Below are 27,853 nucleotides of genomic sequence, written 5' to 3' on the forward strand. Positions count from 1 at the left end.
CAGCAGCCACTTGTGATGTGACAATTTTAGTGGGATTCAACAGCCAACGAGCTACACGACACGTAAAAGGGTCAAAAGACTCGGCTACGGTATTTAACATGTGAGTCATCATTTCTCGTGTATATTACGCAATCCATGCAGTTTACAAACAAATATTGTCACATTTTAGAGCCACAAATGTGTAATGCTCACAGCTATGGATAATTTAGCCTTCAATTGAATTGCATCCTTTGTGTGAGTGGTTGTCTATCACACCGTCAGCCGCACCCACCTATTTAAGGCTTTGTTCACGACGAAAGCCTAAATCACACCGGCTGAGGAACAGAAGTCTCACCATCTTGACTGTCAAGTAACCTGCTTTGAATTGTGAATTTCTTTATTTTTTAAAAAATGACAAAGAATATAAGTCAACATTTCTTACAATAAAAATAGCCAATTGAAGCTAATTTGGATTGACGCTCTGTGACCTGTCGGACTATATATATATATAAAAGTCATTGTTTAAGTCATCTCCATCTATTCTGGTGGTATAAACAAAATAGTGCTGAATAAGTGCACTCCATTTACTGTTTACAATTTACCCCACACTTGCCTCACCTCAGTATAAGTACCCTGGCATTAGCTGGAGACTAGTTTATGGTGTACATCGCTTCTCGCCCAATATTTGCCTCCAGCTCAACTGTGACAAGAGTGAAGACAGAAGCTAGATGAATGGCTTGATGTTTTTTGCTTACAATATAATTTTTTCAGCTCCCTGCTGCTGGTCAGTGGTGAGAGGAAACGTGTAAAAATGTAATTACGCTCTATAAAACAGTAAGTGTTTCCAATTTAAAGAATAATTTCTTGTCTGTATGGTGATGTGTATGCTCGCTATGTTCAATCATTCATTGGTTTAAGGTAGAGGGCAAATTATGTGCATTCGTGTACAAGGCAATAAACGGTACGGTTTTTGTGGAGGACCCGAAGGTGTCAAGATGACCTCAACAAAATATATGGGTTTATGACTGACCACCTTTTACCTAGTTTAAAAAGAATTGTGCCTGCCACAGTAGGATAATTTTCATGCAAGACAACAAAACATCCCACGCAGTAAAAAAAAATACCACTAAATCTTTAGCTGCTATGGGTATGAAAGGAGGGAAATTTTACAGTGTGGCTGTTCTTAATGAGAACCTGAGGAACATATTGAGGATAAAATCAAGATGGTGGACAGCAATATAGGGCAAAATTTGGACATTTTCACAGAGGGGTTTACTCATTTTTGTTGTCAGCAGTTAGCAGCATCATTGTATTTTGAGGGGACAGTAAATTGACAGTTATACAAGCTGCACAATATTTTGTGTTTATTTATATTTCTTCTGTGTTTTCCAATGAAGAAAAATTAAAACAAAATCTTACATAAGCAGTTTGATTTAAATTTGTATTTAGTGCATGCATACACACATACACACACACATGCATACATACATACATACATACATACATACATACATACATACATACATACATACATACACAGTATTTCCAGTACATAAAAATTTTCAACGCAGTGTGTATCGTTATTTGTTGAATTCATCCCCATGTGCGCATCACTGTGTGAATATTCATTCTCATTCTGACCAGGAGCACTGGTACCATGCACAAGGATTACGCACATAAATTTACACTCCCACACAAAACACTCCTGACGCATGACTGCGCTGCCACCTGCAGCGGCAACCGCATAGTGAAGTTTGCTGACGACACGACTCTGGTGGGTCTCATCACCAAGGGAGACGAGACTCAATACAGGCTGGAGGTTGACCTTCTGACCGCGTGGTGCAGGGACAACAACCTCCTGCTGAACGTCGACAAGACCAAGGAGATTGTCGTTGACTTCCGGAAGGGTCACGCCCAACACCTGCCGCTGACCATCGACGGTGCTGTGGTGGAGAGAGTGAGCAGCGCCAAGTTCCTGGGGGTGCACATCAGTGAGGATCTCTCCTGGTCCACCAACACCGCGTCGCTGGCGAAGAAGGCCCGGCGCCGCCTGTACTTCCTTCGGAAACTCAGGCGAGCGGGGACTCCTCCGGCCGTCATGACTACGTTTTACCGCGGCACCATTGAGAGCGTCCTCTCCAGCTGTATTGCTGTCTGGGGTGGCAGCTGCACTGACCAAGACTTGAAGGCCCTGCAGCGCATTGTGAAAACGGCTAGTAAGACTATTGGTGCTTCTCTCCCCTCCTTGAAGGACATTTACACCTCCCATCTCACCCGCAAGGCGACCAAGATTGTGAGTGATGTGAGTCACCCCGCTCACCCTTTGTTTGAACTTCTGCCCTCTGGGAGGCGGTACAGGAGCCTGCGCTCCCGCACCACCAGACTTTCCAACAGCTTCGTACTCCAGGCTGTTAGGATCCTGAACTCGCTCCCCCTTTCAGCGTAGCGTCCTGTTCTTGCTGTATGCTCACTGGCTCGGTTTTGCCCCTCATATTCAATGGGTTATTGGTCTGTTTTTATTCATCGCTCATTTTATTTTATTTATTATTTATTATTTATGGTTTGTGCCTACTTGTTTTTGTTTTGTGTCGCCTACTTGTATGTCTCGTCACCGTGGGATGGAGGAAACGGAATTTCGGTTTCTTTGTGTGTCTTGACGTATGAAGGGATTGACAATAAAGCTGACTTTGACTTTTGACTTTGACTTTGAAACGGTGGAAATAACTACATCTTCTGTGAGGCACTGATGCATATTTATCACGGCTAAGACGCCCTTGGCCACACAGGCCTACGAGTTGCATCGAGGAGGGATGGGTGTGTGTGAGCTGGCTGTCTGGTGCAGAGGATCAACTTCCACTTTCAGACCACGGAGAGCGCGGGGGACTTCAGTAACAGACGGTGGACGGGGGGTTGCAAATGTTTATCACCTTTAAGTAGGCTTTGTAGGAGGTAGGGTGTGGCGCGGTGGCTTTTTGGGTAATGTTTACATTCTGAATCCATCCACAAAGAATCACAATAGAGATCACAATACATTGGTGGAGTGATTTTCACAGTGTGATATGCAGACTCCCTCTAGTGGTATAGAAAAGACTCACTGGCCAAGTACAGTTCAGTTGTATTTAACTTTTAACAATGATGTGCAGTTACCTAAGCGGCTGGTGAAGCACTTATATTCGAGTCAGATTTAAACATTTATGAGCCAGACAGAGTTGCCTATTTGCCATTAAAATGACCAGCAAGACATTTTATTTAAAACTAACTTTAAAATATTTGTCTTGTGCAGAATAATGAATTTTAATCTAGGTCTATACCAAAATATTCAGTTCCATTTATAAATTATTTTAAAAGGCCAAACCATTGGGAAAAAAAGAAGGAAAACGCTAGATGAATGTAGAAGAACGACAACAATGGAAACCTATGTATTTAATTGAACCGTGGAGACTTCTTATTCCCATATTATAAAGCACAGTGTTAATGTTCCAACTGCACAAGGTCACAGTGGCTTTCAATAATATTAAATAAATTCTTAGGAATAAATACTCTCTGCTACTACACTACTGTGTTTGAATATTGGCTGTAATGGTGGTACTTGGATAGATGAGTATTTTTTTAGGTGGTACTTGGTGTAAAAAGAAAAGAAAAAAGAGAACCACTGAAGGAGTGCTATATTGGCAGAAAGATGGAAATAAGAGCAAATAATCATCCCTTCTGCACAGCACAATTTGGGAAGTCTCCTTCAGCAGAAGGTCACCGTGTGTATGAGGGTCTGGCGCTCCTGCTGTGGTCCACATTGCGGATGTTATGCGAAGCCTTAGCGTAGCCAGAACACGGAGTGCGTTGCATGCTAAACCGAGATGGCTCGCTCATTACCGCGTGACCAAATGGAGACAAATAACTCACACTTGGAAATAAGGGCGGTGAAACATGTTTTCGTAACCCTGTTTTGCACAAAACTACAATGCAAGGGCCACCACGCTGACAAACTGGCTCAACGTCAACGCTTGGCTGCGTTATGTCCTTGAGCAAATCAAACACAAACCTGTGCAGATCACAGTGAATGATGCTCACTGAATAATTAGTGAGTCACCTTTAAGGGGCAGCCACTGTTGGGAGTCGCTAATGAAGTGTCTCATAATCTCTTCCTGGCTTGTATTAGAAGGACGCCATTACCATCAACTCATGTGCCTGGACATCTAACGCTTGAAAGGAGAGCCATCCAGACAGTAATCATGCACTTGATTTCCTTTTAAGAGAGACTTTATCAAAGTCGACTTTCATTCGCCGTGAGGTGGCGGGGGGCTCATCACGCTTGGGCTGACATTTTACTTGAATGTTACTTTTTATTACTTTCAATTATTAAAGAAAAATCCACTGACCGTTAGGATTATTGCAGTATCACCTTGCGCCAAATCCAATCAATCAATCAATCAATCAATCAATCAATCAATGTATCAAACACTGTGTCTCTGTCTTGTCATAACATTCACTCGGTTCTTTATTTCTATTAGTGCTGAAGAAATATTGGTATAAAAGTAGTACTCAGTCTCGGCACGTTTTCAACAATATTTTGTTGATTTAAACTGTGGCAATTGCAAAACACAAATCAAAAATATAACTTATTTCCTAAAGACCTACCAGGCAGTATTTATTCATCATTATTGTCATCACACTGTGCAAGAAATCAGTCACGCGATGGGTGTATAGAAGACAATCATTTCATTTTATTAATAGAAACAATACCAGCAGAGATTGAAACAAAGTGTGCGTATCACAAAAACAAAGCAGCCCTCTGAAAATGAGGACATACATGTCAGTTTTTAAAAATTAATATTGACGCAAAACCTTCAATGCTCTCTGATCAATACGTCCAATTAGCTGCTGTTAAACTGACAAAGGCGAAGGTCGACACAACAGCTGCTGCGTCGGCTCGACGATACTACTGCAAAATGTTCCCAGAGGAGCCCGCGCAACGTGGCTCAACTGCGGTGAAAAGCATTCATCATTCATTAGACGCTTCTCGTCGTTCCTGCTGTGTTTTTTTTTTTTTTTTTCCCCCATCGACGCACCGGTGACATTCTGCTAATTCACTCGGGAGACAGTTTTGTCCGCGCGTGACTCCAAACATTCACCTATAGTCGACGCGTTAATGGGGACAATCTGAAGAACTTAACATTTCACTCAAGTCTGTGACATTTCAAGCGGAAATGTGCATTACGACTGAACCACGGGGAAAGTGGGAATTACGGAAATATATACACGCTCGCACGTATTTTAAAAAGCCATTCGGGTTAAAATTCATCTGAAAAACGAACTTTCAGATCAAGCCATATAAAGTGTGTCTCATGAAGCCTATGGACATGATTACGCGATATCTCCTCTGTTTCCAGTGTGAAGTAAGATGTCATTATAAAGGCCAACGGATGCAAAGCTAAGACAGTGAAGCAGATGTGACCATGTTGTCTAGCAGATGTCTAGCGTGCACGTATGTGATTTACAAGGTCTCTTTCTCTTGGCTTCCACTGAGGAAAGTGACATATAGAAGCTCTGGATGCCATCCAGTGTCTGTTCAGCTCTTCCTCAACTTGGCCGGCGAGGGGCTTTATTCAGTTGAGAAGGAGAAGCCGGAGGGAAAGGAAGCAAGGCCGCACCATGGGGTTTGGCTGGGATGTATAATGGGGCCGCATCCCCCGACCCCCTCCTTCCTCAAATACCACACAGACTGGGGACTCCAGCATGGGCCATCTGTGTGGAGATGGTGACGAGACTCGGAGGTGGCAGCTTCTCTCAGCAGGAGCAGTTCCCACAGCCCTTCACACTGTTGAGGATCTCCTCCTGCAGTTTCTTCCTCTCCTCCTCCTTCTGGGAGAGGCGCTCGGGCGCCGGCCGACTGGAGCTCTTGTTGTTGCTCAGGATTTTGCTGTTCTGGGTGTTCCACAGGTCGGCGTACAAACTGCCAGGTGTGCCGAGGAGCGTTTGGTGGTTGCCGTGCTCTTTCACTTTACCCTGTCCCGCCAGGACAAAAAAAAAAGAAAGAAACCCAAGTTTGGCCAAATCAAAATGTCTGCAAACGCACACAGTTCTACCAAGGGAGGTGGCGTAATGAGTCGACTTAATAACAATCTCTTCATGAGCACCAACGCTGACCACACAGTGCAGTGAGCCAGCTCCCCCCTGTAGGATCCCTCACGCCTCCTGAACAACTGTTGCCTTTCTCGCATAAAAACACTGACTCACAAACATACACACAAGGACGCGCGCGCACGTACGCACGCCACCCACACAGGCCAACACAAATGAAGGCGCCCCCTTCCCCCCAGCTCCCATGAGTGTGCAGAGGTGTCGGTATTATCTTTAGTGAGCCCGAGACGAGCGTGCTAGCGCTAGCGTGCTTTTTAATGAGCACCCCGGGCGGTCCTCTGCCAGCGACACCTGCAAACTCCATGGTGACATCACACACCAAACATGCCTCCTCGCCACGACCCTCTGATCCCCGCCATCTGACTCTGGGAACACGGAAGCGCACATGCTCGCTGGGAGCGGTTCAAAACGAGCCTCTTTCATCAGCATTGGGAGCGCCGGTGGAAAATGTCAATTGGCTGCTGATCGGTTTCGCAGCGATGCTCTTTTAAGACGGCAAGTGATTCAAAGGACGGCCTTTACATATCTTCTCACCTGGCTATTTCAGTCACACGCCATTGACCGCATCACAAAGACTCATTGCTTGTGTTTGTGTTTACAGTGAACCGCTCTGAAAATCTTTTTCGAACACTTTTACAGCCGTCCTTAGTATCTATTCACATTTCCGCTGTCAGAGAAATGTGTGATGCATAACATCACTTTTGAAAACAAAGCGGTGACTTTTGCAAGTGCAGTTCTCCAAATAAATGGCAACGCTTACTCGCTTCAAACTGTGCATTTGCAACTTCAAGGTTACTGTAAAAGAAAATCAAAAACAATATATTTGAACCATTTCATCTAATGGCAAAGCAGCAACACATACGTATATTCTCTCTGATCTGTTTGAACGATGACTTTTACTGGAGATCCATTGGGGACCTTCGCTACCTCTTCTTGCTTTCTGGCAGTATACAGTCACTCTCAGTGCTGCACAGCAGGTTGCGTGTTGATGTGGTACCTCCTCAAAATGTTTTTTCACTTGTATAGCACTTTTCCCACATGTTAAGACCGTCAAAGCACTTCACAATGAATTCACATTCAATATTTGATGATGCAGCATCAGGAGGAGCAACTGGGGCTTCTGCATCTTGCTCAAGGATACTTCACTCACAATGGTCAGAGATCAAACCTCCGACCTCTGGTTTGGGAGACGACCACTCTACCACCCCCCCCAAAAAAGGCCGCTAAAAGTGCACAACTCTAAATTCCGACTTGCCTGTAAATTGTACTGCTGCAATCCTTCAAAACAATCTCTTTAAAAATGTCACATAGAAAGAATATTGTTCTTTTTTTTTTCTTTTCAATATTTGGCTCAGCCAGTCTCACAAACAAGGTCTGAGCTGAATAGGGGTTTCTTTGGGATTATCATCTTGCCTTCCTGCCAGTGTGAGTCAATGATAGAACAATTGAAGTAAGGTTTCTCAGCAAAGCTTGGTTCATAAGCACTTAAAAAAAACAATCTGTGATTTCTGGAGTATTGTTATAAACAAATTTACATCATGGTGCAAAATCCAAGCCAACACTTGTGTTTTGCACAAAAATGTTTGAAATATATATATATAAATATAACATCGAGTGGTGGAATATAATAACTGTCCAAAACAAACTGTTTGGCAGTGATAATAAACAAAAGGTGATCTGAGTGCAGATCATCCAGCAAAACGTGCTAATTGGACTGGCCATTAAAAAAAAACAAGTAAAGTGTACCCTGGCATATTTGCAATTGCTTGAGTTTTTTTTTCTCTCCTTAGTTATTCACTGCTAGAAATCAGATACGCATTTTTGTACTCTGGTCAAAGCCTTATCTAATATAAAAGTATTGCTTTAGCGCCACCTTGTCGTGTAAATTCACTTTGGCCACAGCCATGTCTTACTGCCACCCTGTGGCATTTTCAGGAAATTCGAACCTTTCGCGGGATGACTTGCAGATTTCTCGTGGCAGGCCCCGTAATTTTACTTTTAAACTTTTGATTCAGCAGAAATAACCAATCTGACAAGAAACACAATGTAATGTAAAATGAAGAGCGTGTTACGTACCTCATTAAGAACAACGATCTCGTCGGCGTCTACAACAGTGGAAAGCCTGTGAGCGATGAACACAGAGGTCCTGTCTTTCACCATCTCTTTCATTGCGCTCAGGATGTTCTGAAAAAGAGCCGGCATTATTTTTTTTTGGTTTTCCTCGTGTTGTACTATGTTGAAACCAAAATCTTCAAACATGACTGAAAAGACACAAGTCATGTCTCGTGTGCTTCTCACAGCAATTGTTTCCATTTTTAATTGAGGAACGCACTCATATCAACAGGAAGTCATCATTAACACGCTCTACCGTGCTTCTGAAAAGCAGAAAGGGCGTGTTGAACTTTCTCATTAAATGTAACATTTACAAAGACGGAGGAGGTTTAAGCTGAGCTGGAGCTTAAGGAGACGGAAACAGATGCAGGTGGCATGGGGGGAATATGTGCAGCGATGTGTGAAGGCGGGGGGGGAGATGCAGAATTATCATGTGCACCTTTGGCAGGTGACCAACTGGATGTTTGTTCTGTTAAATAAATATGCCCGCACCTCCTCAGTGATGGAGTCCAGAGATGACGTGGCCTCGTCATACAGCAGAATAGGCGGATTCTTCAGTATTGCACGGGCGATGGCCACACGCTGTTTCTCCCCGCCTGAAACGAAACAATGGACGTCAGGAAACAATGCAAACAGACCTCAGCGGGTAGGTGCGAAATTATGAGCGAAAGGTCTCCCCCTGCCCTCATCGGATAATCACCTCAAGCAGAGCGAAAATGCACCACGGCAACAATTATGCTAGACGGATACAAGAGGACTTTTATTTAATTGTGAAGAAAAATCAGTAGGGGACTTTGGCTACATCTGACTCAGCCTTTGTTGCCGCGTGTGGCCTTTTGAATGCGAGCGGCTTTTAGAAGCATTATAAAACGGCGCCAGCTGCGGGGAATGTCAGAGAAAAAGTTTGAAACCATCAACTTATGCCAACATGAAAAACTAAGATTAATGTAACAATTCTTGACAAGTGAACATGGGCTGAAAATCAAATATGCAATGTGAGTTCATCGCAATGGTTGAGGTCAGGGCTCAAGTTCCTCCGCACCAAATTCAAGCATGCCTTCCCTACATCAAAATGTTTCCACCAAAAATCAAACTGTACAAAATGTCCTGGTTTTAATATATTTAAAAGGAACAATTAGGTTCTAGCCAAGCATGATTGATGAACTATTTAAAGAATTGTGTCTTTCTCAATGGGTGACTCATGCCAGGCTATTTTCTGTGCATCATCAGGCACCGTTTTAGTCGCACATTTTAAAAAAGTAGAACGTTATATACCGAGTACTTCCTAGTTTATTTTTTCTATGACGATCATATTTTAAAGTCATTTAAGTGCTATCGACCTGACAGCTTTAGGCCTCTTTCCCCGACTTGGGTGTCGTAACCATGTGGCATCCTGAGGATGGCATCATGGATGCCTGCCAGACGAGCTACTTGGTAAACATCCTCCGGTGTGGCGTTGATGTTCCCGTACTGCAGGTTGTAGTAGATGGTGTTGTGGAACAGAACAGCATCCTGACAACACAAAGGACGGAGGGGGGTGGGGGGTGGGGGGGTGAGCTTCAGAGAGAATAGCAGTATTGCTGCAGCGGCGGGAGCAGAGCGCTGTAGATACAAAGACGAAGGTAGGAGGGAGAAAGAGTAGTTTGCGAATGAAAAAAACATTGGACCATCTGTTCAGATTATCTTGTGAGCACATTGCAGAGAAAGCTAAATGGAATTTTCACTCTTTTTACACGCTGTTGTTGAATGTTAACACACACAAAAGAAATAAAATACGAACGTGCATAAAACTTAAGCATAGTAGATGTCGGTGAATCATTTTGCCTTATCAAATTGCATCGCTGACCTGCGGTACGACCCCTAAGGCCTTCCTCAAACTCTCGAGGCTGACGTCTCGGATGTTTTGCCCACCGATGTAGATGTTCCCCCGCTGGGGCTCATAGAAGCGGAACAACAGCCGCATTATTGTGCTCTTTCTGAAAGCAGAGATATGACCAATCATCACTAGTGGCAATCTTACACTCCAGTGATGACAGAAGGTGGAGACAATTGCGAGACCTCGGCGTGGGTGTACTGCTGGTGACTTACCCGGAGCCGCTGCCACCGACTATGGCTACCTTCTTCCCAGCAGGTACCTCGAAGGTCACCCCATTGAGGACTTTCTGGCCTTCCAGGTACTCAAAATACACATCCTCGAAGCGAATGGTGGACTCTTGTGGTGTGATGCTTAATGGGGGGGCTAGATCCTTCTCCTGCAGCAAAGTTAACAGACGATGAAACGGAAAAAGATGAAATTACAACCACTGACACACATAAGGACAGTGAAAGGACAGTGCAAGGACGGACAGACGGACGGACTGTCTGTCAGACAGACAGACAGACAGACAGACAGACAGACAGACAGACAGACAGACAGACAGACAGACAGACAGACAGACAGATGACTCAAGCGCAACACCTTGTGAAGATGGATATGGTGGAAAAGAAGGAGTATCAAAAGAGGATTTAAGTGGTACTTCAAAAAAAAAAAAAGAAATAGACAGATTTTTCATCTTCACTCTCGACTGACTGATCAATACGCACTAAAACTTTAGTTACACAATGGGCTCAGCTCTCAGTATGACGCTGAGATAAAGCCAAGGTCAGTAGCCAATAAAGCCCCGTCCTTACGCCAAGACTGAAAGCCTGTTCTGCACAAACTAATAGCAACATAATAACCAAAAAGCCTGTAGCTAAGGCAGAGAGCAGAAACGCTCTTCCTGGCTTCTTTTGAATCGGAAAACCTTCCAAAGGGTCGAGCCCCTCGCTAGATAGATTGCCTATATAACATGAGCGACAGCACAACCCGGCTCTGCCAATTAATACAAACAACTCACGGTCCATTAAAACAAACATATTACAACTTCACCCCTCCCACATGCGGGAAAGGCAAAATCATTTGTTTGGCGGAGTCGTTAAAGGGGTGGGGTGGATTAGTTTAAGTACATAATGCAAATGTTGAAAAGAATGCATAATGTGTTCAGTCAATAATGGCCTGCTGGGCTGCACCATTCTCCGGGGAACCACAAATGAGAGCAGTACTGATGAGTGGAGGGAAGAGAGAAAAAAAAAAAAATAAGAATCATGATTACTGCCGCAATTACAGACCGGACACCTCAATCGCGTTGAGAGTGCCAAGCACCAGACACAAATTTGCACTTAAGTGGACCCTTCGAGCACGAGATGGGCTGTCAGGACATCTCATAAAAATAACTGACAGCCACTTCGGAAGGAGAAACAAAGGGCGGGCTTGTTCAAATCAAATCTGCATTGACAGTCTATAAAGAGTAAACATCCGACTATGTATTTTAAGTGCACCCACGACGTGGCGTGGTTGCTGAAAGGCAAGCGGGGAGAGACTGTGGGCTCTCGACAGCTTTTCTGAGATCAAATGTAAGTACTTCTGAAGAACTTTCAAGATCAGTGTCCAAGTTTATCCAGCATCTTTCCACTGGGTGTGTTGCACAAATACATGCAAAATTATCAATTACACGAAAAGGGCTCCCGATTGAATTTCACAAATGACTGGTGAAGAAATGATGAGGACAGATTTTACTGTTAACCTAACAATTTATCATAAGATGTCCTGTTTAACAAACATTTATTGTTTTAACTATTAGTTGCATGACTTGTTTTTGCTTAATGGACAGTATTCTGCAACAGTGGTTGTTTTCATACAGTTGAGTTGCATTAATCAAAAGCTTTAAATTGTCCTCAGAAGTGAACTTTCGTGTCCGTGAGCCCTGCAACTGACTCAAAAACGACCCTCGCGAGGTTCAGCGCTACTGATGGTAGCAAAAAAAAAAAAAAACGATTTCAAAAGTTTTCTTTTTTTCATCTCGTATCTCCAGGTTTTCTATACAGTATTTAGTTTCGCTCCATACAAGCTGAGACTTTGTCAGAATATCCAAGGGGAACACATAAAATGCTCTTGCAATGATCTCAACAATGCGAAGAAATTAATTTCGAGCTGCCACTGAAGTTACCTTGATCTTGGTGTCAATACTGAGCAGTGTGAAAAGCGTGTTCATGTCTATAAGCGCCTGCCGCGTCTCTCTGTACACGGTGCCCAGGAAGTTTAGAGGGAGGGAGATCTGGAAGAGCAGGCCGTTCACCATCACCAGGTCACCCACTGTCATCGTGCCTACAAGCAAAAACATATCATGGATGTATAGAACCTTCTTCTCATAATGAATATCATAAACTAGTGTAAAAACAGGATGGCCAGCAAAATATGTCACGCAAACAAATGAAGTAGAAATACGGTGACAATCACCTGCTGCAATTCCCTTGCTTGCCAGCACCATGATGCCGGTGAGGCCGACACTGAAGATGGCACTCTGGCCAAAGTTGAGCATTGCGAGCGTGGAGGTGGTTTTTAAAGAGGACGACTCGTAGCTCTTCAGGTAGCCGTCGTACCTTTGGGCTTCATAATTCTCGTTGTTGAAGTACTGGCGTGAAAAACAAAGAGATGGAGATGGGAATGACTTGGGAGACATACAATGAAAAGAATGTGTACGTTGAGCACAAAGCACAAAATGTGGCTGGGGTTGGAGGTTAAGGACGTATCAGACAGATACTCGAGTACAGCCCGCATCAAGAGTGCATTCGTTCTCCGAGTGGAATCTGAGTTTCGGTTGGCCTGGCCTCTAAAACACTTCATGACTGTATCTTCACATCCTTGGCATTGAAATGAAAAATCAGTCCCTTAACAGAACAAAACTCATAGTCAGCTAAAGATTAAGCTTGTGTGGAAGAACGTAAAGACATACTCTTCAAGTTGTGGTGGAAGGACAGCATACAATCATTTCTGTCAAACTCGGTGGATGGCATTTTAACGTCTGCCGCCAGAGAAGCGCTTAAGTGCTGAATCTCAAGAGCGGCACTAATTTTGATGAAGACATACAGCTATCACTTGAGGGGAAAGCCTCATGAATCGGCTCCACGCACGTTGCTTAAAGGCAGCAAATAAAACTCCAACCATAACAAGCTCCCTCCACCACTCCACCGCCAATTACGCACTAACTGACAAACATTGCATTTGTTTAGTTGCCCTCTTGTTTTTCTGCTTGGGCAAAGTGGGCGGATTTGCTTCTTTCGCTACCGACTGTGTGGCTACGGACGTGCCATAGAATATGGAAAGGCGAAGGCAGGGGACCTGATGGAGAGGAAAATGTAGCACACGACGAACAAACAGAAGCTGCGCAAGGAAGGCACCCTGTTCAGGTTCCTCATTGAGCCCTTTGTGAAAGTGGAACGGATTTCTGAGTGGGTGGAGATCTAATTACGTATGCACTCACAGCTCAGAGAGATGCTAAATTCGGCCACATTGACACAGATGATACAAAATAACAGAACAACATGTAAAAGGAAAACAGAATGTAAATTAAGCAAAGGAAATAACATAGGTGGCAAAATATATCCAGAGCAATGAACAAAAACCTGCTCGAGAGGTAATTTGTTTGTGTGTGTGCGTGTGTGTGTGTGTACAAACATACAAATGTAACAAAGATGCAGCAAATGAGGTTTAAAATGGAGCAAGGTGCAAGAAATCAGAGTTTTTAGAGAAATAAGGGTTTATAGACTAGTGTATTAAATAGAAACAATTACACTGACTATTTTAATCATTATCTACAAGGTGATATAATTTTAATATCTTTGCATTTTGTAGCTCATTGTAATAATAACAGAAGCCATTAATGCTGAAAGTGCTCTGTCAACTGTGGAAAGGTTGCCAACTTGACAGCATTCTAGGAATCATTTCTAAGTGTACCGATTTCAGTATTGACATTTATCTTTGGGCTCACGTAACCATTATTCTTTCTGTCTTAGAAAAGACATCTTACACGGGCACATACTGAGAGTAAACAAGGCTGCGGAATTATAGGACAAAAATAATAATAAACAAACTAAAATGTTCTCAACCCTCACCTGATATTTTTTTTTCGGATCCATGGTATTGTCTTAAAGAAATGTTTTCTTTTGAATATTACACTCTTATAGCAAGTAGCCTGACTGACCTATATACCTGGGCTTTTGACTCAATGGCGAAAACAAATACTATGGTCCTTTAAATATGTATTTGAATGTCCCTGCTTTAGTGGAGTGCCATTACTAATCAGTGCACAATCACATACAGATTAGATAGATTATACTGACGTCAATGGAAATTTTGAAAGTCTGAGGCCAATCATATGTGAAGTCCCTCAATTGATCTAGGCCGAGCTACTACTTGGTGCCTTTGCATAACATTTGAATTAAGATGTGACTGATGGCATTTATGGAACATGAGATGACATTGTTCAAACTCTGAACAGGAAAACTGCATAGAATTGTCCTTCCACCTATTAAAATGAATGGTTAGAATAAACCATTGAGCCCGATATTTCTGACATTCTTACCCATGATGTGTAAATAAAATTGTTGTGCAACTGTATATCTGTACTAACACATATTGAGTACAAAGTGCACATATTGATTTTGTTTTTTTAAGGACACAAATTGTTACCTTCTAATTCAGTGTTACGCTTAATAACAGTACTTGGTATTTTAGGTTTGAAAGAGGAAAGAAAGACAGAGAAGCCAGTGTTGTTCGAGATTGATTGTACCATTAGTCATAGTTCCTGACTCAAGTGAAATCAAGCAAAAGACAGGAATGAAAAATGAAGGAGGGGGGCGCAATGAGGATGAACTGAAAATAGGGTTTGAAGTATAGAGGTGTGCGGGAATGTGTACGTGCCGATGTGATCTCACCTTAACAGTCTCATAGTTAAGAAGAGAGTCGATAGCTGCGTTGCCTGCTTCGTTGTCTGCTTTGTTCATTTCTATGCGGAAACGAGTCCTGTGCACAGAAACAAGCACTTTGGCGCGCGTTTGCCGATAAATGCCGACAGTAGCGAGTCTCTACTGTCTGCATGTTATAAATGAGCACATTGAAGATGGACATGCTGAATGTTACCTCCACTGCGTCACGAGAATGGTGAAAAGGGTGTATGTGGATAATGTACCCAAGGCCACGGCCGTGAACGCTCCACCACACTTGTAGAACTGCACAGGACAAAAGCAGGTAGAAGGAGTGACGACAAAAAAAAAAAAAAGATTTTATCGCTTGCAACTTAACAGCCCCATGAAACAAAGTCAAGCAAGCACGTCAGCCTACCGTGCTCCGGCACGCGTGTCAAAAGTGAGTTTGTGGCCACTTCGCAACGAAATAGGGTGTCACAAATGGAGGGGAAACGACAAGAACTACTAATCGTGCTAATGCTGTAGCTGTGTGGGCAATGAAGTCTGTCCTCATTACATCCTAGCTGACATTATGGTCCAGGGTGGAATAATAAGGCAAAGCTACAGACGAGCGGGTCTTTTAGTGCCAGTGTGTGCGTGCGCGTGCGGGCAGGCGTACACTACAGGAGGACATTAGGCTGCAACAAAGCTTGGGGATTCTACATCGATGCTAATGGGCTCCGGCTTGCCCACCCAAAGAAACTGGGGATTCATCTAATGAAAATGAGACATTCTGGAATTAATATCCTGACGTTCTGCTGTGAAGTGTGCCAAGGTGATGTAAGGTGCTGGGTATTGGAATAATCACGGGACCACACACAGACTGAAAACGGTGAGAAGCTTTTGCTTTTCAGAGCCTTCAACTTTTCAAACACCATGAGAAAAGATCCCAAAACAGATCTTACCAGGATGGCGCTCACAAGTCCCATCTCAAAGACTGTGGGGCCCAGATTGAAGATGAGGGCACTAAGGACAAATGAGATGCCTCGGGTGCCACGGTCGATGGCCTTGGATAGTGCTCCCGTCTGGCGGCTGAGATGGAAGCCCAGATCCAGATTGTGCAAGTGGAGGAAGACATTTTTGGCGATGCGTCGGATAGAGCTCTGGGCCACTTTGCCAAACACCATATTCCGAAGCTCGTTGAAGAGGGCTGCGCAGGCCCGTGACAAACCATCTGGGACAGGGCAGGACAAAGGCAATTACACACTCTGACGCTGAGAGGAATGAAACCAGGCTGGGCTTTATATACAGTACATTCTAGTATATTATATGTATATACAGTATACGTACAGTACGATACAGTACAGTACACACACACACACACACACAATTTGGCTGGGGTCAGTTACAAATTAATATGAGTCCGACTTTGAATGACACCTGGTCTTGTGATTTCGCTGAGAATACATTGCTTGTCTTATGGGACGAGAGTGGGGCAGTAATTGCTCTGTCTGCCGGTCGTCGTGGGGCAGTAATGTGGCGTTAAATAGGAATGCTCATCAAATGAACAATGTGTCCACATCTGACAAGGTAGGATGAGCAAAGGGCTACCATTTCAGCCAAATTACACACCCCTCCACAGAGCGGTGCAAAAAGGGTGCAACGAATACAATTCCATTCTCAAAGAGCATCTTGTACATTCTTCCTTGTCATCCTTCTTCATCCCGTCTGGAGTCCTGTTCGTGTGCGACAATTATTCACCAAGCACGACTGAGCAAGATCTAAGTGGGCTCATTAAAATAAGTGGCTACAGGGCTAAGTGTATTCAAGCTGATCTCAAACACGGAGACTTGCGGTAGGTGTCCGGTCACTATTTTCCTGTTGCATTTAGCACCTCAGACAAAAAAAAAACGAATCTAATCAGACATGAACTTCTGACTAAACCTCCACCTCACCTCTGACTCCTCTTTGGTGGACGAGACCATTCGGGCAATAAGAAATGAGGTATACAAACGGAATGCAGAGAGAAAAAAAAAGAGAAAAACATACCTGGCCTTCGTCAGAAACCTAACATGAGATAAATCAAAATATCTAAGTCTGCTTTAGAAAAATATGAATGCCTCCCTGTTCACCTTGAAACCAACGATTGCCACATTGAAAAGTTGTCAGGAAATATGTGCGGATTAAAATAGGTGAACTCAAACATATAATAAAAGCGCATAATGTCAATAAAAAGAGGATAAGGCAGGGCTTGTGCAGCTGCATTGATGCGAGTGTGTCGGGAAAGGTCAGCCTGGAGATAATAGGCAGTCCCATAGTCCCCTCTGATGAGCACGGCACACTGCTAGTGCAACAAAAGTGCGGAACTCACAGCCAATCAGCATGGCCGTTGCCATGGTAGCCACAGTGCTTGCCGCATCGTTCAGGTTCAGCATGTGTCCCGACATCTGGTTAAGCTCGTCCACTGCATACTTAAACATGAAGGGCACCGTCACATTGGTGATCTGGGAAGGCAAAGAGCGAGGAGGTGGGGAGGAGAGTCTCAAAATGAGGAAAACAAAAACAACTCTGTGGTCCTAAGTCGTCAACCCAATCAGATGTATCGAGGGGGTCCCGTCATCCGTGACAAAAAATTACAGCAAATGCCAAAACAAGTCAAGACATGACAAGTACAGCAACAAAATACAAATGTCGCACAGTAGATTCCCCCCACTCAAATATTTATTTGAATAGTAGACACGCACTTAATGCGAGTTTGATATTCAAGGTACGGTTCCCAAAAAGATATTTAATTCTACTCAATTGTCAGAATTGTCAATGCCCAGTAAAAGAACTCCTGTGCCCATTCCTACAGCAGTCTCCATTTGGGAGGTTTTAAAAAGCTAAAACCAGATTTATTTTCCAACATGCACTTGGAAGCTTTACACGCATCGTCCGTGCATGTTCCCTGACTGCCTCTGCTGGTGCTCCTGTGCTGGCTGGTATTTCCAGCTAATGGAAGTGAATTGGGTATTAGGGCTAATTAAAAGCAAAGGGACAGCTGTCTGAGTCAACCTGAGCACTTTGTGACACATTAGGGCAGCACAGGAGAAACGCAGCGAGACTCTCTCTCCATTCTGCCTTGTTTCTTGGATTTTCTCTCATCAAATGCTGCACGAATATCAACAAAACATAATATAACAGAATATCAGTACAGTAAAGAAAATAAAGATACATGCACTTAGCCCTAAATAGACTCAATTGCTCACATAGCCTACAAACGGACACACGCGATGGAGAAAGAAAGCTATCAACAACAGGGGTCGCAATCTGTACACTGTACTCTGGCATTAATAGTCCTGCCTTTTAGAAATATAAATCAATCAGAAAATCCATGCCACATATTAAACACCCTATCACTAATCTATTAGCTCATTACAAGGTTGTAAAATGTAGCTACTTTGTTGAGCCTGCTGGTTTGTCACTAGATCATTTTTAATTCAGCAGATTGAAAAACATCTTCCACGCAGAATTGGGAAGAGCTGCACCAAAGCAGGAAATCAATAAGAAAGGTCGCACGATGTCGCCTCTAAAACACACACTAGAGGGAGCCGTGCTCAGAGGATGAGCCTATTAAGCAGCTATAAATTTATGTTTTACAAGGTGAGCGTTTCCCGACATATAATACACTGACGACTGGTACTATGTTTCATTTTGACTTGCACACGTGCGGTCTACCCACAGTAAGATGAGACGACGTCACAAAAATCCAATGAACAAATGAGAGTGAAAATGGTTGATTAAAAAAAGACAACTCTAATTAACTGGGAAAATGACATGGCAATGACAAAAATAAAACTACGTTTCCGTGCTTGTATTTTAGTGCGCACACACAAATAAGCTGCGCTCTGCCAGGATGCGGGTGATGGGTAGCACTTTAGGTCTAGCCTTGAATTTTTAACAGTGAAGCTTTTATTACCAGGGAGCAACATTTTACTGTAATGCCCTTTGGTGGGAGATTTTAGAGCTCAGCAGCACTTTTCAACTTCCACCAGCCAGTATGGTGCTTAATATCAAGAAAATGTTTTGTCTCATTGCAACATTTTACCTGACATAAATATTACATGTACTGAAGTCTCAAAGGCACATCACCTTTGGAGTGTAGAAATAAAAGTGCACAACAGAATGCAAGAAAAACTCCAACAGGTGCAATTTTCAAACTTGAAACTTTTCAGCTACCATAAAGCCAAAGTGGCATGCCAAGGCAACAAGTCAAGTCAATATCTATGATGATCTGATGTCTATCATAGAAACGGAATCGTCTTGGCCTAGTACCTTGGCTGCAGCTAGCAGGCCCAGAGAGATGGCAACACGGGCCCGCAAGTCAGGTCTGTCCTTGGGCCACACGTAAGTCAGCATGGCGGACAGGATGGTAGTTGTGTTGACTTCTTTCAGCTGTAGACAACAGAAGCAAGCTCTCATTTAGTTTGGAAACAAGCAAAAGGCTTACTCTCGAGATGACACAAAATGCATTCGATTCAATTCAAATAAATTCACATTTGCAAGACTTCAACACTATATAGTGGAACCTGCAGAGTGGGAGTAGTTTTGACTTTTTATGACTTGAATACTTTTTATTATTTCATTTCTTCTTTGTATTACTCAGAAGACAGTTAAGAATGTTAACTCTGACATAGTACATTGGCTGTCATAGACTCTTTCACATGGCCTATCAAATGTCTACAGGGGGCCCCTGGGGCTTCTCAAAGAATCACCAAGCAGAGCTGAAGATCCAGCCTGACACTACAAGTCCCCGGAGACACCTGTGCTGTCATCCCATCTGACGGTGGGGCGCCCGCTGCTGCCAGCATGTCTATTTACCAGCACTCTAGCGCACACCTGCCACAGGGACTCTCTGCAGGCCAAAGTTGATGCACTAATTCCTCTAATCCATTCAATATGGAAGCGCCGCGGTACAGCCCCAAATTACGCGACCTTGTTCGCAACATCTGCCTTTGATTCCAATTCAATTAAGTAATATGCGACACCGCATAGAGGGAGTTAACATTTACTGCAATTGTGAAGCTTTCCGTGATACAAAATGGGGCTCGGGTGATTGGTGCTTTTAATCTGCTTAATTCAGTGTGTGGAAAGAAAACGATCATCAATGTTGGTTGGTTTTACAGTATTATCCATAATGATTAGGGGTGTAAATCGCGGGTTTTGTCACGATACGATATCATATCGATACAAAGATCCACGATACGATATTTGCCGATATCTTAAAGCCTGCTGTGATTCATTCACGATACATCACGATATAGTGCTCCACGATTTTTTTTTATTTTTTTTTTAAATAAAAAATATAGAACAAGATCCTGATTTATAACAATTCATACGCAAAATCAACAAGGTACTGCAAACTCTTTATTTAGGAAATTACAAGAGTATTGTAGTATACAAAGTGCTTATTTTAACACTGAACTTGATCAAATTCCTATATTTTTTCTCATATAAGTAAAGAAAAATGAATATTCTTTCTTTTTTTGTAATACCATTAACTTTAAAGTGCATTACTGAACTATTTATTTACAATAATTTTAATTGTCCGTTGAGCCATCTTTTCTTTGGAATCCAAAGTGCTTCCAAACGAATGTCTTGAAGCCCAAAGGGGAGCGAATTTCCTCGTCTTCTTGGACACTAGCCATAGCACCAGCCCAGGAGCCGCGTAGTTGTCGGCTCCCCTTTCACGTGCCTGCTCTGCCCACAACACAACACGCCGCGTACTGCTCCCGGAAAGAGGAAGCAAGCAACAATGAACTGGATTTCAAAATAAAGTCGCGTCTAATGTCCGAGGTCAAACACGGCGATATAAATCGATGTTTACGTTTAGCATCGATGCCAATAAATCGTAGAGCATTATATCGATTAATCGATGTGTATCGATGAATCGTTACACCCCTAATAATGCTCTTTAATGTGCTTAAAAGTTAATGAGTATATTTGTTTAAAATATATACTATCTGTTAAAATAAATAATGCTTTGAGTTATGAGTATCCACTTGACAAGCTAGCTTCATGCTAAAGCCCCTATTCCACTGACCGGTGGATAATTGTGTTTTTGAAAGCAACAAATGTTGTGTTCTCGTTGTGGTCCATTCAAGGTTTTTGAACAGGTCAAAATTCTCTTGTGACGAGAAAAGTAAAAGGTGAACGTCTGCTAAAAGTTAGTGTATTTTTGTGCTCTTTCCTTAAAACGATGATGCCATTATTTTTCTTAAATATCTTATTTTTAGTGGAGGCCTCCATTACTTTTCCCCCATCAGTCCAACTGTGATTTGCTTGCACAACCACTGAACAACAAAAGTGCTCACCACATTTTTGGGGTCTGCATTGAGGCGTCCTCCGGCATTCCCGTGCCAGCATGTTCGTTTGTCGGTCACCTGCAAATGCTGTGAAACGTTTCCCGTTAGAATAAATCTGATATATTCACAGCACTTAGATCTGGAAGTACGTCGCATGTCAACTTACGTTTGCTGCCTCCAAAATGCGGCGACAGCCTTCATTAGTTTTTGTATTCCATGTGATTGTTCGTGAGTGTGGCAGGGTACTAAGCTGAAACACAAAATGTAAATGCACTCATCATAAATTTGTATTAGGGCGCCCCACTGTGTGTGCTCAATTTGTTATTTCATTCTGACAGTTCACAGATTACTAAAAGCCTTGTGCTAATTACTTTAAAGCCACTTATGTACATTTTGTGGGATCTTGAAAGTATGAAAATTCCTTTTGATTGCTTCCGTTTTACAATTTTCAGAAGTTGAGTAAATTTTTATTTTTGTCTTAACAGATTTTACAATGCAATGCACATGCAATGCACGCCATTTGTGCATATATTTTAATATTTTAACAATACTGTACTGTTTATTGTTTATCCATTAATTATTAATCTATTTATTTTATCTATTTATTGTTTATTTTTTATCTATTTGTTGTTTATTAATATTAAGCTATATTGTCTATCTGTTTATCTATCTGTGTTTCTGTATCTAACTGCTGGCTCCTAAATGTACCCCCGGGATCAATAATCTATCTATCTATCTATCTATCTATCTATTGTAAAGAAAGTACAATGTAAACACTGGCAATACATTATAAATTGAAAATGTAGTAAATACACAACAGTACTCCCAAAAAGTAAGAGATACAGTATTTGACTTTGAAGAGTAATTTCAAGATGAAACTATAAATATAACCTTTACTTGTGATCTTAATTTCACCTTGTCTACATCATGCAATGTTTCAGTATTTGTCGCCAAAAAAAAGGAAATAATGGATTAAACATTCGTTGCTGTTAGGGTCCTTGTAAGAGAAGAGCAAATTGCGTAAAAATCACTGAGATATTGAATGCAGTATTTAATAGTCAGAAATATGCATATTATTCACGTGGATATTGTCAATGGAAATTAATTTAATAAAGTTTCAGCAATACAAAAGTGTTTAAAAAAAAAAATGAAGTCTTCAGAAGCAAAGTGACTTGCAGTGGAAACCCAAGCATCATTTCGAAACTGCGTGTCATATCAAAACTGAAAATGGATTTCTTCAACTTTCACTTTTGAAATGTCTCAATCTTTTTATATGTTATTCTATTCATTCGTTTAACCGTGGAGTTATGCAGCTCATAGACAATGACGTCAGCAGAGAATACTTAGATGTCAATGTACCACCGGGTGGGACAAACACGCTTATCTAACATTTACTGACTTCTTGTCGCTCTCTGACACGTGACGCAAGACCCCGAGACAAACAGACAAGATTTGACCAACTAAAGAAACGAACACCATTTCACGACCCATACAGTCATTCAGTTGCCATACAAAAAAATCGCATAGAACATGGATTTAAAGAGAAGTTACAACATCCAACTACTGGAGATCTAAGTTAGCACCTAGCTAGCAGTCATTATACAAACTCACGTGGGGTTTGCATGACATTAGCCGCATAGAACACCCACGTGGGAATACTACATTAACACTTGGTTAGTTTAACTCAAATGTAACAATCGAGGACATTGGACCACTTGTTTCCAGCTCTGTCCTTGTGTGCTGACTGTCACCCCAAAAAGCACCATGTCCTCTCTAACTCCTCGTTGAACTTACCAGGTAAGAAGTTTGGCGCGAGGACTTCGTCTCATTCTCGCTTTGACCTTTACTCCAAGCGTGGTAGGAGCTAGTTTTTTGAAGGATAATTGCCAGTTTTCTTCTGTGAAAGTGTAAGCCGCATTTCAGTGACACCAACAGTGGCGCCATGTTGCAAGTGTGATAGGAGGCGGGGCGTGCGCGCGCCGGCTACGTCATTTCCGTTTAGGTCATCGCCTGTCACTAGTGTCAAAGCTAGCAGGCGTGTTATTGCTACACACCGTGATTTTAAACATTAACGCAGGACAAACCTGACTTTTTAAACGACGTGGTTGATAGTTTAAACGTTGTTGAATGTGTCGCTGAAGTGTGGCCGGATGCGACAGTTGGATTAACTTGGGAATTTCTCTTTTCGAAAACACTAGCCGCGCGGCTAAAGGTAAAACACGTTGTCTGGCCGCTTTGCTCTTTGTTGAACGGTCGCCGGCCCAACTTTGATCCTTTGTTGCTAGAGAACCGCCGCCCGCCCCCTCACTCAGGATGCCATGCCACAATCAGCAAATGAGCAATGTAAACACCGGCCAGGAGCACCCAATGAAGCAAGTACGCTTTGCCACCAACACCAGCGGCAATGTGGCCGCTGTGTTGGCCACTCACGAGGCAGGTGTTGCTAGCAGCAGGCAGCCCGTAAACCAGGATTCACCGGGACCCCAACTCAAACTACTTCCTCTCAATGACCAGATACGAGAATTACAGACTATTATTAGAGACAAGTGAGTCACTGCTTTGTTATTATATCAATTCCACATTCCCCTCCAAATTGATAAAGAATCCATTTTCATCCCACGTATATACTTGCAAAAGTGTCTTCTTAATACTGTACATTTCATTTTGGATCATACATTTTCCAATATGAATAAAAGATCCACTATCCTAAGCCAACAACAAAGTGGTTTGATGCAAACAACAAAATAACCACTGTGATTCAAGTGCAAAGATATCTCTTCCATAAAAATTACCATTCAAAGAAAACATAAAAGTGCTTTAATCAAGAGCCCACTAAGTGTGTGATCACGACCCATCCCAGTTCTAATATTGTCACACATTTCCCTTAAGGAACTTCCTTGTGTTTGGTATGTACTTTTCGCTTGGGTCAAACAGAGGTCAGGGTGTGCCTTTGCACCTACAAAAAAGTGCAATGCCTACAATACAGGAAATCAAAGTACATTTTTCCCTTTTCTCCAAAACACTGTTAAGGATTAACTTTGTTAATGTCACACGGAATATTAATACACATTGAAAAGGGCCATAGTTTAAAACTTCAACAATCAAGAGAATGTTAGGTCAGAACAAATGCTCGTGGGCCTTCTATGTTTCCCACCTTCAACCGACATGTCGTGACAGATTCAAAATACTAAATCTTGTTCTTTTACAAAATCAATCATGCTCTTTTAATGTCCTCTCAATGCCCGGTGTCGGCATATGTATAATTTATGTATGAAGCGCTTTGTTACAGTGTAAAATGTGCGATATAAATAAATGTGTATCGTATGCATGATGGATTGACCATCAGGCTATGTGAGTGATAAATTACACTGCTTTTGATTCAAGTGGTTGGAAAATATACGCACCCCATTTAACTAATCTACTCGACTAATTACTTTATAATTTCCACATTGACTTTTGCATCACGCCAACTTTGATCTATTTGGAAATCGTTATTTGCAGCACTCAATAACCAATACAACTAAAAGAAGAATCATCTAGATGGGACTTTTCCTTGTGTTTCCTTGTGTTTGTAGGACGACCAGCAGAGGGGATTTTGTGTTCTGTGCTGATCGACTGGTAGGATCATATAGTACCAACAGCATGTTTATCCGTTTTCATTATATCAAATCAAGTAATAGTGTTGTTCAACAGATTAGACTTGTGGTCGAAGAAGGCCTGAATCAACTACCTTACTCCGAGTGTACTGTGACAACACCAACAGGTGAGCAGCTGCCAAAGTCGACATCCATCCCATTTCATTTCACAGTACATTCATTCCTGACTTGTGTCTGTCTTCAGGATATAAGTACGAAGGAGTCAAATTTGAGAGAGGCAACTGCGGCGTTAGCATTATGAGGAGTGGTGAGTCAATTTGCACAAAGCAAACACACTTGTGTACCACCTGCACCTCAGTTGTGATCTGTGAGTGAGAAAATGATTTCGATTTCAAATGTTCTGGAGTGTGTTCCGTGCATCAGGTGAGGCTATGGAGCAAGGGCTGCGGGACTGCTGCCGCTCCATTCGCATCGGCAAAATCCTCATCCAAAGTGATGAGGAGACCCAAAGAGCCAAGGTCTACTACGCCAAGTTCCCACCGGATATTTACAGAAGAAAAGTGCTGCTCATGTATCCCATCCTCAGTGAGTCAGCACACACACACACACACATTGTTCTCGGCTGCACTTCAATTTCCCAAGAGGAGCGCACATAGGAAGTCTGCATTTTTATGTATATATTGCATTTGGAGACGTCGCATCGACCTTTACCGCCAAGTCTCCATTTCCACATCACTCAGGCGCCACTCACCCTGGTCTGATAATTATAGCTCTCGTCGAGGAAATTATACTCTGCCTCAGTGATGCCCACCAAGCTGCAGCACAGCATAATGAGAGCCAGAAAAATGCATCTTTTCTTTTGCATTTCCCGACCTGCACTCAAATGAGGAAAAAATATATGCTGTTGACCCTGTCAGGTTGGAGGTTTATTTTAATGGCAGAATATTCAAACGCATGCTGGATGTGCAGGTCACAACAAGGAGACCTTTTTGAGATGATAACATAAGCAATCACACTCCGGCAGACCTTTTCATATTGCTCTCTGATTTAATAATCCACTTCATCCTTAAGATGTCAAGTTTTAAGTGAGGGCAGTTTCAGAAGTGTGCCGTGTGTAATGCACCTTAAACGCTGTGTGTGTGTGTGTGTGTGTGTGTGTGCGCGCGTGTGCGGTCAGGTACTGGGAACACGGTGATTGAAGCAGTGAAGGTGCTGATCGAGCACGGGGTCCAGCCCGGGCATATTATCCTCCTCAGCCTCTTCTCCACACCTCACGGTACATCAGCACAGCTGCACCAGCTCATTTTCCATTTGCTTTTGTTTACCCAACAAATCAGGCTTCAATCTCCCCCTTGCGTTTCTCCTCCCGATGTGTCATTGCTTTTATTTGACTGGCGCTGGCTGCAGCTGGTGATTAGTCTTCTACAACACTTATTTTGAAATCAAGTTTCTCACTCTATTCAATGAGAACACAAAGATTTGTGGAAGGAAATCCTTCACTATAGTGTCCTGTATACCTACCATTATTTTTTTCCCTTAATATTGCGATTAATATTTGATTATTCTATCAAGGTCACATTCGCATATTTCTTGAACAAACACGAGCAAACAATAAATTTGCATGACAATAAACAATATCAGATTTTTTGTACATGAATGGATAATATATATATTTTTTTTTAATCACAGTAAAACCCTTCTCCCTCCGTTGTCTTTTTAAAAAGGGTTTTATTGTGGAATGGATAGCAGATGCTGATTTGTGCTTCATTTCAAAGCCAAATTGATGGGGGAAAAATGGGAACTTTGCAAACAAAACAAAAATACTCAAGCAAAGAACTGGATTATATTTCTTTTCTACAATGAGTTAGCTCACTTCTTGAAACAGACAAGCAACCTTTTGATGCTTCGCTGAACTGTCGGACTGAGTTGTAAAATCATCCTGTTTTAATGATTCACAAGAAATGACACGAACTAATGGAGAAAAACTGTAAATGAATGACCAGTTTGTAGCAATATAATTTAGATAAGGTGCTAGCCCCCTCTACAGTCAATGGAATGTCAACATAAAAAATTATAAAGTGAAAACATGTGCTCACTCATAATGTATTTATGACGCAATTTAAACTTGGACTAAAAAAAAAAAAGTCCACAATGGTCAAGTAAGAATGAAATGTAAAGATGATTTCTTTTCTTTTTAATTTAGGGGCCAAATCAATAATCCAGGAGTTCCCAGACATCACCATACTGGCAACAGAAGTTCACCCGGTGGCACCAACACATTTTGGGCAAAGGTACTTTGGCACCGATTAAATCCAGGACAAACGGGGCAACAGAAGTTTGTAATTGTTTTTGTCAGTTTTATTTAAACAAACAACAAAATATTGTTGTGCCAAATACTAAAAGAAACTATTTATTTTATTGATTTCTTTTCGCTATTTGTCATATGGATACAAACAATGCAGAGCCATAGAGATCATTTTATTTTGCATGTTGCAAGTGGTGATTTAAAAAGATTTATATTTGTTATCAGAAAGACCACCAAATGGAAAAGAACGGTGTTTACTGGCAAAGAGGAATGACACAATCACATATAGTACGCCAAAGACCTCCACGTGAGCTTTGAAAAAATAGACTGTCTGGTCCAAAAAAAAAAGTTTTGTTTTATTTATTGTTAGACATCCAGGTTTCTGATACATACAATGTGTCACTGACATATATATATATTTATCTATAAATATGTCACATAATGGAGCAAAATGTGCGCTGCCCGCAGCAGCTATGTCTCAATTGTTAATTTAGCAATAAAAAAAAGCATCGTATAACAAACATCCACATTTTTCTGAAGGTTTCAACATGCACTTACATTACACATAGACAACATTTGACATGGGAGTGTTTGTCAGCCAAGTGTGATTTGAGTGG

The 27,853-nt window shown here is 42.1% G+C and overlaps 2 protein-coding genes across 3 annotated transcripts; one reads left to right on the forward strand and one right to left on the reverse strand.

Annotated features, from left to right (window-relative positions):
- Window positions 1-4,678: 4,678 nt before the first annotated feature.
- abcb7 (ATP-binding cassette, sub-family B (MDR/TAP), member 7) lies at window positions 4,679-23,308 on the reverse strand. Its single transcript, XM_037260931.1, has 16 exons — window positions 23,130-23,308; window positions 21,502-21,585; window positions 21,345-21,422; window positions 19,306-19,425; window positions 17,363-17,495; window positions 15,957-16,225; window positions 15,227-15,315; window positions 15,022-15,109; window positions 12,545-12,719; window positions 12,255-12,412; window positions 10,318-10,481; window positions 10,076-10,205; window positions 9,570-9,741; window positions 8,722-8,825; window positions 8,194-8,301; window positions 4,679-5,982 (listed from the first exon to the last, which is right to left on the reverse strand). The coding sequence occupies exons 1-16, from the start codon at window positions 23,277-23,279 to the stop codon at window positions 5,764-5,766; spliced, it is 2,241 nt and encodes a 746-aa protein (XP_037116826.1). The 5' UTR covers window positions 23,280-23,308; the 3' UTR covers window positions 4,679-5,763.
- uprt (uracil phosphoribosyltransferase (FUR1) homolog (S. cerevisiae)) lies at window positions 23,305-27,679 on the forward strand. 2 transcript variants are annotated; one of them, XM_037260934.1, is made up of 9 exons: window positions 23,314-23,547; window positions 23,621-23,881; window positions 24,911-24,953; window positions 25,029-25,098; window positions 25,176-25,238; window positions 25,355-25,516; window positions 26,109-26,207; window positions 27,135-27,222; window positions 27,462-27,679. In XM_037260934.1, the coding sequence occupies exons 2-9, from the start codon at window positions 23,649-23,651 to the stop codon at window positions 27,508-27,510; spliced, it is 807 nt and encodes a 268-aa protein (XP_037116829.1). In that variant the 5' UTR covers window positions 23,314-23,547; window positions 23,621-23,648; the 3' UTR covers window positions 27,511-27,679. The 2 variants fall into 2 exon arrangements, with proteins under 2 accessions (XP_037116830.1, XP_037116829.1); XM_037260935.1 differs by having other exon boundaries at window positions 23,305-23,547; window positions 27,135-27,573.
- Window positions 27,680-27,853: the final 174 nt, after the last annotated feature.

This window comes from Syngnathus acus, chromosome 10, assembly GCF_901709675.1.
Source record: "Syngnathus acus chromosome 10, fSynAcu1.2, whole genome shotgun sequence".
Classification (NCBI taxonomy): Eukaryota; Metazoa; Chordata; class Actinopteri; order Syngnathiformes; family Syngnathidae; genus Syngnathus; species Syngnathus acus.

Coding starts and splice junctions, on each gene's coding strand:
- abcb7 (XM_037260931.1), bottom strand. CDS start 23,279: ATGGCGCCACTGTTGGTGTCACTGAAATGCGGCTTACACTTTCACAGA. Junction 17,496..19,305: donor GCCTGCTAGCTGCAGCCAAG/GTACTAGGCCAA, acceptor TTGCCTTCCCAG/ATCACCAATGTGACGGTGCC. Junction 8,826..9,569: donor AAGAGGCCTAAAGCTGTCAG/GTCGATAGCACT, acceptor GTTTCGTTTCAG/GCGGGGAGAAACAGCGTGTG.
- uprt (XM_037260934.1), top strand. CDS start 23,649: ATGCCATGCCACAATCAGCAAATGAGCAATGTAAACACCGGCCAGGAG. Junction 25,099..25,175: donor TACTGTGACAACACCAACAG/GTGAGCAGCTGC, acceptor GTCTGTCTTCAG/GATATAAGTACGAAGGAGTC. Junction 27,223..27,461: donor CCAACACATTTTGGGCAAAG/GTACTTTGGCAC, acceptor ATTTGTTATCAG/AAAGACCACCAAATGGAAAA.